This window comes from Cladophialophora yegresii, assembly GCF_000585515.1.
Source record: "Cladophialophora yegresii CBS 114405 chromosome Unknown aczIN-supercont1.2, whole genome shotgun sequence".
NCBI lineage: Eukaryota > Fungi > Ascomycota > Eurotiomycetes > Chaetothyriales > Herpotrichiellaceae > Cladophialophora > Cladophialophora yegresii.
In genome coordinates this window covers 4,330,994-4,346,961 of record NW_006913046.1, presented here as the reverse complement: position 1 = coordinate 4,346,961, position 15,968 = coordinate 4,330,994, and the positions used below count along the sequence as shown (strand labels likewise).

Sequence of the window (15,968 nt, the reverse complement as noted above, 5' to 3'; positions counted from 1 at the left end):
CACGGCGACGCGAACCTTCGTATCCGAAATGGCGACCCTCGTCTCGCTAACCAGTCGAGGTCCGATGCCGGTGCCCAGGGTAGCCACGAGTCGCTGGAAATAGTATGTAGGCGACCGTGCGGATATGCTCTATGGACACTACGAGGTAAGTTTATTGACTGTACGGAGTACCCATAAGTGCATACGGTATCAGGTCAGGTTAATCAAAACAATTGTTGTCCTCTGCCTAGGAGAAATGACATATCATTGTGTGGGACTCCTGGGTCCAACACACAAGAACGACCGAGGATCAGGGCTCGCTGCTTTCTCGCCGTGATGAACACCCGTTGCAACTTGCCCGGCAAAGATTACTCGGGCTCACAGTCGGATGTACAGTAGGAAGGGCCGCTTCTTGTTCTTCATGTCCAGAGCCCGAGGGACTTAAGTACACGACGCGAGGCTTGTTGACACGGCATCTCGTCCACGTGGCGTATGGTCTAATTATCGAATCTCCCAAGCTCGCAACACAACGCAGGCTGACGAAAAAGCCCCAAGACAGAGGTGCACCGTTCGCTCTCCTGTCGATCAAACGGTCGCCGATCCACAATCCCAATCCACGTAATGCCTAAACAGTTCTCTGCTTCAAGCCTCGTACGAGAAGGACACCAGCAGCGGAGCAACGGGCAAGCAGTTACTCCGTCTACAACACTGATCCCGCGTTTCTACGTACAGCTTTGCTGCATTGTGTATATGGGTTCTGCTACTACAGCCTTTTCCGCCATGCATTCCTTCACCACAGCCACTGAGTGCGGTGCGGAACGGCGACTAGTCTGAAACTCGACGTTAAGCCTGCTCTGAGACACGCCTAGACGCGCCTCAAGGTGGATGAGAGATGGAGAGATCTCCATCTTGCTATCGGTGAAACATGGCCACAACTTCCGACCGTCCCCGTCCCTCCTTGGGCACGTGAGCTCCCAATTTCACTGCTCGAGCGTCATTAAAGTGCCAATTCGACATTATGAGCTCCAGATTGCGTGGCCATAATTATTGGATTCGCATCCAGTGATTGTGTGAGATGGAAGACACTCCTCATCGACCCGGAAAGGGGGTCTCTACAGAGGCAGGTGTGCGTAATCTCGAGAAACAGAGTTCCTCCACCTGTTGGTGACCTGGTTGCTGAAACCTCGCTCACAGTACGGAGTACAGTACTGCGGCATCGTACTATTGCTCGCCAACAAACGCCCTCTTAAGATCTCGGAGCCACCGTTGAGTAGGCCTCACGCCCACAGAAGCATTACACAGGAGGCTTGCGTGCCTTGAGTCCTCCGCTCCTCGACTTAGACACTGGACCAGTAGTGTCGATGGCAACATTACCGTCCTCACTGCGTATCATCCTCGTCCGTGAAGTCCCGCAGTCTCAATCAGTGTTTCTCATCACGCCGCCCCGTTCGCCACCCACGGCTCCGGAAAAGTGCCAACCCAGTCCTCGACCTCCTGCCGCAACGTCAAGATCTCCGCCACGTCCGTGCCATCTTTTAGAAACTCCAAGAAGCTCTTCACGGTGCGCGGGTTCTTCTTCCCCTTCCCCTCGGCATCTGACCGCGCATTCTTGTCAACCTTGATTGCGATCGCCACCGCGCGATCCACTATCTCGGCCACGCGCGCAAAGTCACTCGGTTGAAACCCGCGGGTTGTCATCGCCGGCGAACCCATCCTCAGGCCACCGGGTTTGAGAGCCGACTTGTCGCCCGGGACGGTATTCTTGTTGGCGGCCACGCCGCAGAGTTCAAGCACACGTTCCACACGAGCGCCATCAATGTCCTTAGACTTCAGATCCACAAGGACTAAATGATTGTCTGTCCCACCACTGACAATGTTATAGCCTAGGCCACCTGTATACGCAGAATTGCCCAGTCTCTCGGCCAAAGACTTCGCGTTTGCAAGGACGGTCTTCTGGTATTCCTTGAATTCTTTCGACTGAGCCTGCTTCAACGCTACCGCAAGAGCCGTGATGGTATGATTATGAGGGCCTCCCTGATGACCCGGGAACACAGACGCGTTGATGGGTCCTTCGAGATCGTACATTTCCTTCTCGCCCTTTTTGGTCGTTCGACGGACGCCTTTACGGTAGAATATCATCGCTCCGCGAGGCCCACGCAGGGACTTGTGGGTTGTGGTGGTGACAACGTCAGAGTATTGGAATGGCGAGGGGATCACGTCCGCAGCAACCAGCCCAGAGACGTGAGCCATGTCGGACAAGAGGTAGGCACCTGCTTGATCAGCAATGGAGCGCATCCGCTCGTAGTCGATCAGTCTGCTATAAGCAGAAGTGCCAGAAATGATAATCTTGGGTCGATACAGCAGGGCATTCTCCAGCAGCTTATCGTAGTCGATCAGTCCCGTGGACTCGTCAAGGCGATACGGGAACGTCTCGAAATACTTGGAGATCATGGAGATTTTCTTGGTTGGGGTCTGGTAGCCATGAGACAAGTGGCCACCGTGTGGAAGGTCAAGTCCCATTATCCGGTCGTGGGTGTTGAGCAAAGCCGAATAGGCGTACAGATTTGCGGGAGAGCCAGATAGGGCTTGGGTGGTCAGCATTAATGGTCAACAGTTGTGGGGTGTTTCTCACTTACGCTGAACATTAACCCCCCATTCCTGAGGATTGAGACGGTACGTCTCAAGAGCTCGCTTCTGACACAGTGTTTCAGACTCATCGATATGTTCGTTGCCGCCGTAGTACCTTGCTCCGGGATAGCCCTCGGAGTATTTATCTGCATCGGTGTGAGATTGGGGCGTGCTCAAACGAGAAGTAAGAATCTTACTTTGCATCACGCTCCCGAGAGCATCAAGCACAGCCTGTGACGTGAAGTTCTCGGATGGGATGAGGTTGATGAAGTGCCTTTGTCGCCGGATTTCCCTTTGCAGGATTTGGTAAATCTCCGGATCCGCTTCCTTGAGGTGCTCGCCCAAGAGCTAAGAACCTGTAAGAGGATGACTTTCCATCTGAAGACGAACGGAGTTTACCTTGTTTTGGGCGTCTGTCTGGGGAGAACTCAGTGGTTGAGAGGACGAAAACCTTCTAACAGAAGCTCTACACGACAGGCATACTGACGGCTTCGTGGCAAGCGGCGCCGACCATATCCGCCTTGTGAGCATCGACCGCGCCATGTTCGGTCGAGCAGAGCAGTGCCGGGTCGCCTCTTAACGAATTTCAGGCACAAGCACAACTGCACGATAGTGGTGAGATGGAAGATCGCAACGATTCAATTGGTCTCGGTGTGAGCGCCCTCAGGAGTATCGCTCAAGGAATGGGATGTAGACAGGAGTTACCGCCTAGCTCAGCTGCACATTGCGCATCACCCTTCTCTACAGTTTGAAGCAAGATCGGCCTGCAACTCGGGCGATGTATGACTGATAATATACTCTTCTTGCTTCCCCAGAGTGGCGTCACGTCAAGGAATGAAGTCCAATGGATGCGGAGGTTTGACCGGCGTCCAATTACTCCGCCGAAGTTGTTGAGGAAGGTGACGCGAAGCCAAAACTTTTCAACGTCAGCCCGTCTTCTCTCCTGCTTTGCTTTCTCCTCTTCACAACTAAATCCAAGATGAAGAGAACCTATACGTCAATCACAGCTCCCGCGCTCTGGCTCCCGGGCTGGAGGTCTGTGGGCGGTGCTGAGATGTCCTGGGCCAAGCACCACCTTGAAGGACAATTTGAAAGGGCTGATTGGAAATGTTGTTCATTCCCGGGAAAAGACCGTCATCAACAAGTACGGGCCGATATGGCTTCGTCCCTACCTGACTGTTGCAGTTTCAGCTGTCGATGGCTACAGGCTTTGCATGTAGGACTTGGATATTCTGGAGCCTTGTCTACCATCCCTCTGCTGGTTGAACCCGGGAATTGCTAGGCAATGGATTGTGGAAAGTTCGGAAGTCTCACAGGCTGAGTATTTATGATCTCCTTGGGAGTTTTTACCACCACCAATGAACTGAATTCGATTCCCTTGCCTCGCTGGCTAGCTGCCTCCTGGGTTGTGATATCCACCAGAGTTTCCTTTGCGATCACTGCTCTTCTTCCTGTCCCGCGCCATTGTTGTCATGTTGTTCCTTCCCAACGTCGACACTAGACCTCATTGTCGCTGGCCTGTGGGGCAGACAGGCTGACTTCTGCATGTCTGCACAACACCTTCCTTTCCTCGCTGCTTTGAGAGGGCATCTTGAAGGCGGTCAGGGCATCCGCCCCAGCGATATACCATGTCACGTGGTGCTATACAGACCACTGCCAAGCGTTTGGTGAAGACGAGGTGCCGCCTTCCTGCCTCCCACCCTTATCGATCTGAGCCCCTTCACCCCCCAAACCACTTTGTTTCTCACTCAAACCATTCTCATCACTGTCTTGATCTGTCCTGTCCATGTGCAGGTAACAGCCGTACAAGGGCCTTCGACACCATCTTGTAATTGTAAGTCAAACCTTGTTCAGCTGGAGATCAACTTGCTGACACGCCAACAGATCAACAATCACGTCAAATCACGTTGTCGCTATGGCGCCCACCACTAGGAAGAGAGCTAAGATGGCCGCGACGACCAATTCTGCTGGCGCCGACACAGGTGGAACCCCACATGTGGTCGAGGAAGGTTCCGGTCGCAATGACAATACTTTCGAAGACGCTTTCGCTGACGCCCAGTCTGACCGCGACTCTGATCACTCTGACTATGTCGCGAGCGGTCGCAAGAAGCGCAAGAGAAAGAGTGACAAAGCGCAGAAAGCAAAGCCAAAACCCTGGACCACCTTCGAAGGACCACCAGCCTTGCCTGCTCCCGATCTCTCTGACAATGAATATTGCCGCAACGAAGAGGTGATTGCCGCAGAGTCAGATGACGATGGTCTCTGGTCTGTTTCGCGATGCAGCAAGGGTGTGGCATCGGCAATGGAAAAGAAGAAAAAAGTTGCTCCTCACTTGTGAGTGTGCCATCCGCCTCTTGATTTACCTTCACTCGGTGCCCCGCTCGCTGTCCTACACTGGTCTAACAAATGAAAAGGTCCATTCAGATCACTGGCAACGAGAAAGCTAGGAAACTCATCAGGAAGTTGGCATCTGTTGTCAACGACGCGGGCATGACGAACTTGACTTTGCCAAATGCGTCCGCAGGCGAGAAGGCTGCTCCCAACATGGACAACCCAGAAGACACCACACTTGGTCAGTCGGAGAAGACAGGCTTTTTCGACATTATCAGCCCTGAAATACGTCTGCGAATTTACAAGCAACTCTTCAAGTTGGACAAGCCAATTGAATTTGGGAAGAGTGACGTCTCAGCATCAGCTCAGTTCCTGCGAACCTGCAAGCAGGCCCACGAAGAAGGCAGAGAAATTCTCTATGGCGAAAATTCCTTCCACTTCACCCGTGACACTAGGACTCGAGGGATGTTCTGGGACAACGTCTGGAAAGAGATTGGCTACAAGGACATCCGAAGATTCCTCCAAGGCATCGGTTCCGACAACGTAAGTCACGGTTCCTTCTACATGCAGCTGCACGAGCAGTGACACACCAGATTGCTATGGTGAGACTAACGGATTCATGTAGATTGCCTGCCTCAAACACATCTCCTTCCAACTCACGGATGCCCCAGATAATCGCACGCGAACAGTCCCTGGACAGATTACAGACCGTAGATTCGTCGAAGACCCTATGCTTCAAGAGATCTTCAACCTCATTGGAGCTAACGCCACTCTCAAGACCCTTGCTCTCCAGTTTGCCGGTCGCGCCATGGTCACCCAGTACGATCGCCTTTTTCTGAGAGCTCTCACGGAGATGAAGTGCTACAAACTCGTCATCATCAACCAGTTCTTCAACAGCACCCACAAATGTGCTTACAATCTCAAGGACAGAATGAAGCAAGTCATGTGGGTGAGAGACAAGAAGGGTAACAGAGTCAAGCTTGACGAAGCCAGAAAGCCCGTGAAGATGGTGTATTCCGTCGCACCAGCAGCGTCATTGATCGCCAGCTGGGAAGAGGTCCGCTAGTCTCGCCAGGACATTTTGTCCGTCACTTACTTTCAGTGAGATGAGCATGTGAGTCTCAAATGAGTGTCGATCCATCAAAGTCTGCAGATGACACGAATATGAGAGATGGATGAGAGAACTGTCAGCCGTCATGACGGGAGTTTCAGAGCTGTGTGCCATGCAGTCATGACAGAGCCAAGCGAGGAAGATGATGAGCTGAAGTTGACAGGTATGACACAGGCTCAACAAGAACATACCTAGCAAAGCGGGCTGCGTTGAGAAGATGAGAGCAGAGCAAGGACCAGGACCACCAACAGATGGTAGCACACGGAGCTTGAGCTTAACTCATTCGAGATCATCCATGGGATGACATACGAAATGCAAAGTCGCTTTCCTACAACTTATACTGTGTACGTCGACAAGTGTGATGCCGTTCTAATCACCAACCACCCGTACTGTCTCCAAATTCTCTCTTAGGTATTGCGAGTTAGACGTACACGTTCAGTGATCATCACATCCAACTGTCCTTTATGATTTCCATGACGACAAAGTGTCATCAGTGGTTGTACCGCTTTCCAGCAGTGTCGTGACCAAGGTCACTTATTTGGCAGATCTACTCAAAGTCCTTGGTCAAAGCTCCGACTGAAGATGGGGGATGCCCTCCTGGTGTTCCTGCTAGTTTGCTTGCCATGGAATGAGAGTAATAGAAGAGGGGCAAGGCTGACGATGCTTAATGCGCTTCCCCACTCGAGCCAGTGTCTAGTCACTCCTGGTGACTCATTGATCCCTATGTCCTCAATATCCATTAGCGGACATAACCCGTCTTTTCTGAACGACATCAATTGAATAGCCAGAAAACAGGGTCAAAACTGATGGTCGAGATTGGCCTTCACAAGCCCTGGTGGCACAATTGGTCAGCGCGTGAGACTTTTACTTCTTCAGAAGCAAGTAATCTCAAGGTTGAGAGTTCGAGCCTCTCCCAGGGCGTTTTTAATGGGTTTTCTTTTGTGGCGACATCATCTTTTTGTTCGTAGGAGACTTTTTGAAAGTTGAGTTGTTGACCGCGCTACATGGCCCAGGTCATCACAAGAAGTTTCTCGTATACCTCTTAGCAGCTACTCCTTGATACATACTTCTACCGCCACGAATGTTCTACTCCAGGAAGTGTCAAGTTCAGAATGCCTTTATCAAGACTGAGGACTACTAACGACAAGTGGGAGACGGCACCGGAATATGAAGCACCATCCACGTTCACCGTGGAAAGGTTTCTGCAGGTGACGGATCTGTTGCTCGAGAATCCAAATCTGAACTCCACCCATCTGTTTCGAGCCGACATCCTCTACGATGACGCCCACCTTTTGAGAACGGTCTCTGAGAAAGAGACTCGCTGTCAGATTGGCAGCTCGGATGACATTGACGACGAGGGTTCCTATGCCAAAGAGCCTGTCGGCGTAGCCTCCAGTGTAGCGCCCTTCGTGCCGGGCGCCGTCCTGCACAGGAAGGTGCTAAGAAGACTCGTTCCTCGAAAACCACAGCTCGATCGCCCCTTAGACCAGTGGTGTTACATATACAGATTGGCTGATGGCCCGGAGATTTCTGGTTTTGTTGTGCTTTATGTCCCCGTCGTGGAAGGAGAAGCTGAAATGCCATGGTACCATCCACCAGTCAAGGCCCTGGCATACGTCTACGAAGTCAAGCACAAGGAGGGTGAGTCAACGTTATCTGTTCACCTTTTGCCTTTCTCCAGCACCACAGATTCGTTGCCAACTCGTCTGCATCGCACCATGATTTCTTTACTTCAAACGTTCGTTAGACTTTCGAAGAGTACGACGGGGGAGCACCTTGAGGAGGGGGTGCAATATGGCGAGGAGCGAACAGCAACAGAATTGTCTCTGGCACCCGCTGCTTTGAAAGACACTGTTCTGCCCCAACATATCGTTCAGGACACCTACGCTCGCCTCAAACAACAGTATGCGCGTGACCTGATTTCCCGCTGGGTCGAGAAGACGGAACCGTCCAAGCACGTCTTTGAGGATCTCTCGATCGCCGCCTTCCTCATTGAGCTCTGGAAGCAAATGTATCCTCCTGGAACCTTCCCGGGCTTCATCGACTTCGCCTGCGGGAACGGCGTGCTCACTTATGTGCTGATCAAGGAGGGCTACCGTGGCCGTGGGTTCGACGCCCGCCGTCGTTCTACCTGGCAAGTTCTGGGGATGGAAGACTACCTGGATGTCATGGTCTGCGTGCCGCAGCCGTTCCTTGATCACGCGCCCGTGGAGCTCAGCATCGACCGCCTGCACGAGGCAGGCATGCAGATTCACAACGGGCTCTTCAACGGTGTCTTTAACGGTCTCCGGAACGGGGTTTTCAGACCTGGCACCTTCATCATTTCTAACCACGCTGACGAACTCACGCCCTGGACGCCACTGCTCGCGGCTCTCTCGTGTCCGGAGTCGCCGCTCCCGTTCCTCGCCATCCCATGCTGTTCTCACGCTCTGAGTGGTGCGAAGCACCGTTATTTACCGAAAGACATTACCTCAATCTCTCCCGCACCAAGCATTAACGGTAATGAACATCAAACAGCGAATGGAGATCTAAAGGCTCTCCGAGCAGCGAAGCTGAAAGCCGCATCCCATCAGGACGACAAGTCAATGTACGCGTGCTTGACCAAGAAAGTCGTAGCCCTGGCACAGGAAGTTGGCTGTGGTATCGAGCTGACGCTCATGCGAATCCCAAGTACGAGGAACATCGGCATTGTAGGGAACAGGAGGAGGACTTTCAGCGCCGTCGACGGATTTATTGGTCAACCGAATCCACAGAGCCAGCAAGTTGAGCAGCAGCCAGAGTCTGACCCCGCCAGCGCATCAGTCAGATCCGCACCCACGGTACAAGACAAGGTCGACCGATTGCTGGCCCGTGAATGTGCAATGTCCGGAGGCCTAGCCGAGGCGGCAAGGACTTGGATCGAACGAGCACAGAAGCTCCAAAAGGGCCGGGGAAGAGGGAAGGTGAATCTGGGCGGGAAATCAGGGGAGGACTATGGACACGATTGAATTTGGCCTTCGAGACTGGTAGCAAGGGCCAATAAGACTTTGTTGTTTCGCTGGGGAATGTAGACAAACATGCGGCTTACCGCCAGCTCATAATGCCGTTGCCGCTGATAGAGGCGCCCCGCCGGTTCAATAAACATGCGCAACGCTTTATTGCTAGAAGGTACAGCATGTCAACGAGCAAACCGTGGAAGCTCAGGAGAGGAAGGCGGAAACGGATACCGAGACCACGACAGAGAGCCACCGCCGACGAAGACTCAATGGACAGAACCACCACGAAAAAGCCGGAAGCAGCCGAAATGTATTTCAATCGCAGATACGTTGTCATCGTCGCAATCATTCGTCATTGCGCATACCACGTTGTTTACTGTTCATTCATCTCGGCGCCACGACCGGGGTGCAGAACCCCATCTAAGGACTCCGACTCCTGGACAAACTCCTGCTCGCGACATGGCTTCCCCGTCCGTCGTCCTCGTCCTCATCCTCGACATTCGGCAACGCCACGTTGAACAAACCTTCCGCCCACTCGGCGAAGGTGTCGATATCCCATACCGCGTCCTCGGGCCCCTTTCCCTTGCGCGAGATCGGAGTGGCAGCGGCACCGTTGACTTTGCCGTTTCCGCCTTTATCACTAGAGGCCGACTGGTGCGCGGCATAGTCGTCGAAGAAGGCCTCGTAGATCTGCACGACCTGGTCCTCCACGGCGGCCACGAGCGTCTCCCGCGTGCGATGGTCGTCGAGATACTGCTCCAGCTTGGCCCTTAGGATGGGGATCTCCTTCTCGATCGTCGCGCGGGTCTTGCTCACGGATTCAGCCAGGATGGTTTCCCTGTCCCTGTCCCTGTCCCTGTCCCTGTCCGCTTTCTTGCCACCACCGCCCACTTTGTCCACCCCGCGAGGCAAGTCCTTGCACATCGACCTTGCGAAGCCGGCCGTGAACTCGTTGATGACCTGCCTGAGCCGGCCGTCGAGTTCTTGCTTCGCGTCCAGCATGTTCTCGACCACCTTGGGCAGCAGGCCGCCCGAGCTGAACAGCCGCATCCACGTGGCCGGGTTGAACAGGCCGCCTCGCTCGCGCAGTTCCCAGAACGTGGACGCCACGCCGGAGAAGTCGAAGCTCACGTCCGGGGTGACGTACTCGATGTCGAAGGCCACGATCTGCGACTTGAGCAGGAGCAGGTGTTTGAGCAGGAAGAGTTGGCCGTCTGCTGGGGATGATTTCGTCGAGATCTGGCTCGCCGCGGACACGAGCGACAGGGTCGTTCGATGCACGATCTGATGCGCCAGATCGTCGAACACGGACGAGTTCACTAGCCTGTAGATGCGGGAGAGGAGGCGAATCGAGCGCGAGAGCGTCGGGTAGCTGTGACGCAGGGCCGAGCGGCGGGACGCCGACAACGTCCAGGAGAAGGGGCCTTCGTCGGCGGAGTCTTCGTCCAGGTCGGCGTTGGATGTCTTGGAAAGGGAGGCAAATTGGTCACGGGAGCCTCGGCGGCCGGAGAGGGGTGTCTTGGTCGCGGCAGAGACGGGTGGTGCGGATGTCAGGCGCGGATAGTCGAGGTCCTCAGGTTTGGGCTTGAACATCTCGATCTCCTCGCGGAGAATGGCGAGGGCGCGGAAGACGAGCCGGGTCTGCGCGTCTTCGAGAGCCGGCTGGATCAGGGCCGAGAAGTCGAGCTGGTTGAGGTCCGGGGCGCCGTCTTCCTCTTCGTCGTGCAGGAACCGGGTCTGGAGCAACGTGACGAGCGAACACAGCTTCGCCAGCTTGTTCTCGTGGATGATACGTGGCCGGAGGTGATCGTACAGTGGTTCACAGAGCGACTCGAGGAAGTCGTAGAGCCCACGGTAGCCGTGGAACCATTCCCCCCACAGCTCGAACTCGTCGAGGCAGATCCCGCGGATGTAGCTGATGGCCGCTCTGGCGAACTGTACCAGGTCCTTCGAACTTGGCAGTTGCGCCGTCTCGGCCAGTCGCTTGTGCACAATCGGCAGGATCAACCGCCCTCGACAGGCGGCGAAACTAGCGTGCAACTCGTTCATCAGGCTCTGGTATTCTCCCTCGGTGCCTGGCTCCGCGTCGGCAGGCGGGTTGGCTCGTTTCTGGATTTCCAGCCCAAGCTCCTTCATCTCGGCCGCTCCGACGCGGAACTTCGCATACAGGAGGGCCGACATGGTCGTGTCGTTCAGCTGCTTCGCGGCGATCCGTCCGGCGACTTCGGTCGTGGTTTCTCGCACGCCAGCCATGAAGGTGTTGCGTACGAGTGTCAGTGCCCGCGTCAGGAGCAGTTTGTACCTCGACCTGTAACTCTCGGCTTCTTTGTGAGCGGGATGTGTCTGCATGTAGTCGATGCACTCGTCTAGCGTGACTAGCATGTCTGAGAAATCCTGGCTTCTGACAAAATTGCCCGCCTGTGGTGCATTGAGCCGTCGAGTAATGCGTTCGAGAGGCTCATAGTACCGCAGATTGTCGGCGATATCTTGTGCAATGGCTTCATTCTTGTGCTGTTCTTCCCGAATCGAGGCGGATTGGGCTTGGAAGGATTTTGTCTGCGAGTCGATGGATCTGAATGAGGCCGAGATGGAGGACAATTCGGACAAGGTTGCCGCGGTGGAAGCGAGGAGAGTGTCCAGATGCGAGCGAGCGGCGTCGAGCTGGTCGAGATATTGTTGGTATTCACCCAGGCTGGCGTCTATCAGTGCGTCGTCAATGTCGCCGGACAGCTTGGACAGCGCCAGTTCAGAGCCGGCTTCCTCCAGTTGTGCCAATAGACCATCTTTCTCTCGCGGCTCGACTGACTCTGTGGTCTCTGCCATGCCGTAAGCCAGCTGTATTTCGTAGATGCCAGCTCTCACTGTGTCGCTTTAGCAGGCCCGCCATTCGCGCATAATGCCAATCAGTCACTTCTGAGGAATGCCACATTGCATGGAGCGGACAAGGCTGACCAAATTCACGAGGCGGCCAATGAAAACGCGTCTAAGCGGACGAGGCTGTCGCATGCCCTCATGACGTTCTCGATTTCCGAATACGTGCCGCTGTCTCCCATTAATCACCTGGCTTCTGGTGTCTGAGTACAGCTGTTGGTGCAAAGAATGATTCTGAGGAGGGTGTGAGAGGAAACGACGGCCTGAAACAGACTATTTCAGGCAAGCAGCCATGTCGAGGACTCTTCCGACCTCGACGCTACGAACTTTGGCACGCTCGCAGCGGGCTCCTTTGGTCCATTCGAAGCCGTGCAGGCACTTCTCTACTACCAGGCAGCCCTCGCAGAAAGCTACCAATCCAGCGTCTTCCCCTTCTCGTCGTGGGGCGAAGCGTCCTGGTACCCAGCTTCTCGTCGCAGCCGCGGCCCTCGCTCTAATCTATATCAGTACCAGGTCGCCTGCCCCAGCGCAAGCAGAAGCACCTGCTCAGGATGCCCCGGAACTGCTGATCGAGAGGTCGAAGAAGAAGAAAGGATTGTCGAAAGAACAGAACAGGGATCTCATTAGCTCACAGCATCTGCAAGTCAAGAAGAGCTGGGAGAATCCGGGTGTCTACGCCTGGGGATCGAACACAGGTCGGGTCGCCGCACCAGACTCGAACGAGACGTATATCAAGACGCCGCGGAGGCTAAGCTGGTTTGATGATGTCCTACTGCGAGATCTCAAGCTTGACAGGACCTTCGGCGCCGCAGTGCTGGAGAATGGCGATCTCGTGCAATGGGGCAATGCGTATTCAGAGGACATCCGCCAGCCAACAGTCACCTTGAAAGGCAAGGATCTGACGTCGATTGCTATTTCCAAGGATCGAATAATCGGTCTGGGCAAAAGCGGGACTGTCTACTCCGTCCCAGTCTCAAAAGCGGACCAAGAAAATGGACACAAGCAGACCGAGGGTTCCTGGATCCCATTCTGGAGCTCGACCTCCGCAATCAGCTACAGGAAGCTAGAACCCAAGGGCTTGGGCTCGCGCGAGAAGGTGACTGCCATTAGCGGTGGTCTAGAACACGTCCTCCTTCTCACATCGGCCGGGCGAGTCTTCTCCGCCGCGTCGGGGACAGAGGATTTCCCCAGTCGTGGCCAACTCGGAGTCCCCGGTGTAACATGGCTCACTCGCCCCGAAGGGCGCTACGACATGTGTCACGAACTGACCACCTTAAAGGGCTTCGACATCGCAAAGCTCGCCACCGGAGACCACCACTCACTCGTTCTTGACAAAGAAGGCAGAGTCTTCGCGTTTGGAGACAACTCCTCTGGCCAACTCGGCTTCGATTATAATCCCGAAGCACCCTTCGTTGATACACCCTCTCTTTTACCCACAACTCGTCTATACCAAGGAACTAATCAGAAACCTCGTGTCACGTCTATCGCCGCCGGTGGCCAAAACAGCTTTTTCACCGTGGAAGCCACCCGGGTCGCGGGCCCCGATGAAGATCAGTCTTCCATCCCGACCCTGGGCAAAGTCACCGCAGACACCTGGGCATGCGGTACCGGCATCAAGGGAACGTTAGGGAACGGGAGATGGACGCATATCCAGGGAACACCGACGAAGGTCCCCGCACTCTCGGGTATGTTCGAATACGACGAGAAGACCCGCAAGGTCGTCCCCATCCGCATGTCCCAGATCTCTGTTGGGAGCACCCACGCCTCCGCCGTCCTAGACAACGTCACGTATCTCAACGCGAGTGAGAAATCCTCCGAGGACGATACAAATTGGGGCTCTGACGTGCTCTGGTGGGGAGGCAACGAGTTCTACCAGTTGGGGACAGGCAAGAGGAACAACAACCCCACCCCGGTGTATATCAAGCCCTTGGACACGGCGAGTGAGGTCGAAGCGGGAAGGAAAGAGGAGCACAGACTCCACTTGACGCCGATGAAGAATGTCAACGTCAAAGGCCGGAAGGTTCGGATGGAGCAGAGAGTCGAGTGCGGGAGGAATGTGACTGCTGTTTATTCAGGGGTTTGAGAGATGAGCCGAGAGGGAAATGAAGAAAGTGCAGAACTCGAGTACTGTCAAAAGCAATTCATCTCAGCCATTATCCTGTGCATATGTATGTCTGTCTATTCAGGCACCACTCCATCCTCGTAGGTCCCTGGTCTCCAACCCACCGTAGACACCATCAATGCTAGTTACAGGTCGTTTTCGTGTTCTTTGCAAAAAGGTCCAAGCCATGCTCGCTGTCGTCAACGCCTGTCCGGCTCTGCCCTTGACCCACATGCTGTGCTTGCCTGGTCATATCATCGCCATATTGGCAACTGTCGATCGATACCCGGTACGCCTAACGCCTTGCTGTTTGTTCGAAACCGTGCCGCTCAAACTTTGATCTGGCCGGTGAAAATTATTCCATCCTCCAGTTGCGCTGTGGCTCTGCCGCATGCATCACTCCCGCTCTAATGGACCATGACCTCCGGCTTGGACTCTCCGCCTTTCTGCTCACCATTCGCCTCAGCCGTCGCGGTCGCAGTGCCAGTAGAGGCAGTAGGCTTGTCGTCCCCATCCGCCATTTCAGTGTCCTCTCCCTCGGCACCTTCTTCGTCTTCGCCTTCCTCATCATCGTCATCTTCATCACTGCTTTCTTGCTCGAGATCCTCGCTAGAGGCCTCACTGACTTCGTCTTCGTCCTTGACTTTGGGACCATCTGTCATTTCCTTGTCTTCACCGGCGTCGGTACCGGTGCCCTTGACCAACTTGGCTTCGGTCTCTTCGAGTTCTTTCTCGAGTGCGGCTTGCATCTCGGCTTCTTCCGCTCCGTACGCTGCGCCATCGTCGTCAAGGGTGTCCGCTTCAGGCTGATCGGGAGGATATTCGGCTGGTGCTGATTCTTCGGAGTCCCTATACGACGTAGAAAATCAATCGGGTTAGCCATTGAGCATTGTATTGGTCAGCCGAAATCACTGAATGAACGTACCACTTGATCGCGAATCTGGTGACTCGGGGCTTCTCAGCAAGCACGTTGCGTCGGATCTTCTCAATGACGGGCTTGGCAGGCGGGTCGGCATTCAAGATCTCATCATCGTACTCATTGTTGACGTAGTATCCGACGCGGACGAACTCTCTTCCGTCGTACGAGCAGGTCAGAAGGATGACGGTCACGCCGAGGATCTCAGACGAAGGCAAGCGCTGGGTATTGGGAGGATCGGCTTCGAAGATGAACTTGTTGACACCGATGGGGATGGGACCGACAAGCAGCGAGTCGAGCTCCTGGTCGTGTTCTGCCGACGTGGCGGAGCCGACGTAGGTGAGTTTCCATTCTAGGTCTGTGCGCGGTTGAGTGGTCAGTCGATCTGCAGTACACAAAGAGAGTTGATGCGCGCGGTTATGTGTGTGCGCTTTGCAGTTGTCAAACAGGCCTTACCTTCTCGCAATTGCTCCAGGCATTCGAACGTGATCTCAAACTCGTACGGCGCGGTGAACGGCGCAGGGTTGTTCAGCACCTTGACGCCGAGCAGAGAGACTACTGACATGGTTGCGGCACGCGCGACGGTGTCTGTAGTCCGTACACGGCAGTCTCAATGTGGCAATAGACGTGTGTGGCCAATACGATCTGTTGGTGGTCTGTTGCAATGAAGAGTCTGGTTGTCAACAGGCTGGGGTGAGGGTTCTCTATGGCGCGCGAAAAGTCGCGTCTTAAATGACTACCTAATTGGTCCGTACATCTCGCTGCTTTTGCATGACGACACTGCAAGGCTTGTGGGCTAAGTGGCTGCTTTAGAGGGAGGGAGCTGTCTCTGAACATGTACTGTATGTGTCCGAAATGACACGGTAGAAACGGCGATACCATAGCTGTCCATTGTTGCACGCAGGGATTCGCACAGTGTCAGCATTGCGAATATTGCCACATGCTGGTCAAAAGTAATAGGAGCATCGCCTGTCTAAATGAGATGCCCTACTTGACCTCTGCGGCGAGGTCAGTCTATGGCGAAGGTACGTACCTTGGTGAGGAGGATCCAGGATT

At 54.5% G+C, this 15,968-nt stretch overlaps 6 protein-coding genes across 6 annotated transcripts; 3 read left to right on the top strand and 3 right to left on the bottom strand.

Moving 5' to 3' along the window:
• Nucleotides 1-1,413: 1,413 nt before the first annotated feature.
• A1O7_03479 (serine hydroxymethyltransferase, mitochondrial) lies at nt 1,414-3,150 on the bottom strand (the record flags this gene model as incomplete). Its single annotated transcript, XM_007757498.1, has 4 exons — nt 1,414-2,564; nt 2,616-2,753; nt 2,805-2,955; nt 3,091-3,150. 4 exons carry the CDS (start codon nt 3,148-3,150, stop codon nt 1,414-1,416), a joined length of 1,500 nt encoding a protein of 499 aa, XP_007755688.1.
• A 1,402-nt stretch (nt 3,151-4,552) lies between these two features.
• On the top strand, nt 4,553-6,004 carry A1O7_03478 (uncharacterized protein; the record flags this gene model as incomplete). The annotated part of the gene is made up of 3 exons (XM_007757497.1): nt 4,553-4,941; nt 5,022-5,481; nt 5,564-6,004. 3 exons carry the CDS (start codon nt 4,553-4,555, stop codon nt 6,002-6,004), a joined length of 1,290 nt encoding a protein of 429 aa, XP_007755687.1.
• Nucleotides 6,005-7,161: 1,157 nt separating this feature from the next.
• Nucleotides 7,162-9,036, top strand: A1O7_03476 (uncharacterized protein; the record flags this gene model as incomplete). The annotated part of the gene is made up of 1 exon (XM_007757496.1): nt 7,162-9,036. The coding sequence occupies one exon, from the start codon at nt 7,162-7,164 to the stop codon at nt 9,034-9,036; it is 1,875 nt and encodes a 624-aa protein (XP_007755686.1).
• Nucleotides 9,037-9,444: 408 nt separating this feature from the next.
• On the bottom strand, nt 9,445-11,847 carry A1O7_03475 (uncharacterized protein; the record flags this gene model as incomplete). Its single annotated transcript, XM_007757495.1, has 1 exon — nt 9,445-11,847. One exon carries the CDS (start codon nt 11,845-11,847, stop codon nt 9,445-9,447), a length of 2,403 nt encoding a protein of 800 aa, XP_007755685.1.
• A 340-nt stretch (nt 11,848-12,187) lies between these two features.
• Nucleotides 12,188-13,978, top strand: A1O7_03474 (uncharacterized protein; the record flags this gene model as incomplete). Its single annotated transcript, XM_007757494.1, has 1 exon — nt 12,188-13,978. The coding sequence occupies one exon, from the start codon at nt 12,188-12,190 to the stop codon at nt 13,976-13,978; it is 1,791 nt and encodes a 596-aa protein (XP_007755684.1).
• Nucleotides 13,979-14,403: 425 nt separating this feature from the next.
• A1O7_03473 (histone chaperone ASF1) lies at nt 14,404-15,477 on the bottom strand (the record flags this gene model as incomplete). Its single annotated transcript, XM_007757493.1, has 3 exons — nt 14,404-14,845; nt 14,922-15,270; nt 15,369-15,477. The coding sequence occupies 3 exons, from the start codon at nt 15,475-15,477 to the stop codon at nt 14,404-14,406; spliced, it is 900 nt and encodes a 299-aa protein (XP_007755683.1).
• Between the last annotated feature and the right edge of the window lie 491 nt (nt 15,478-15,968).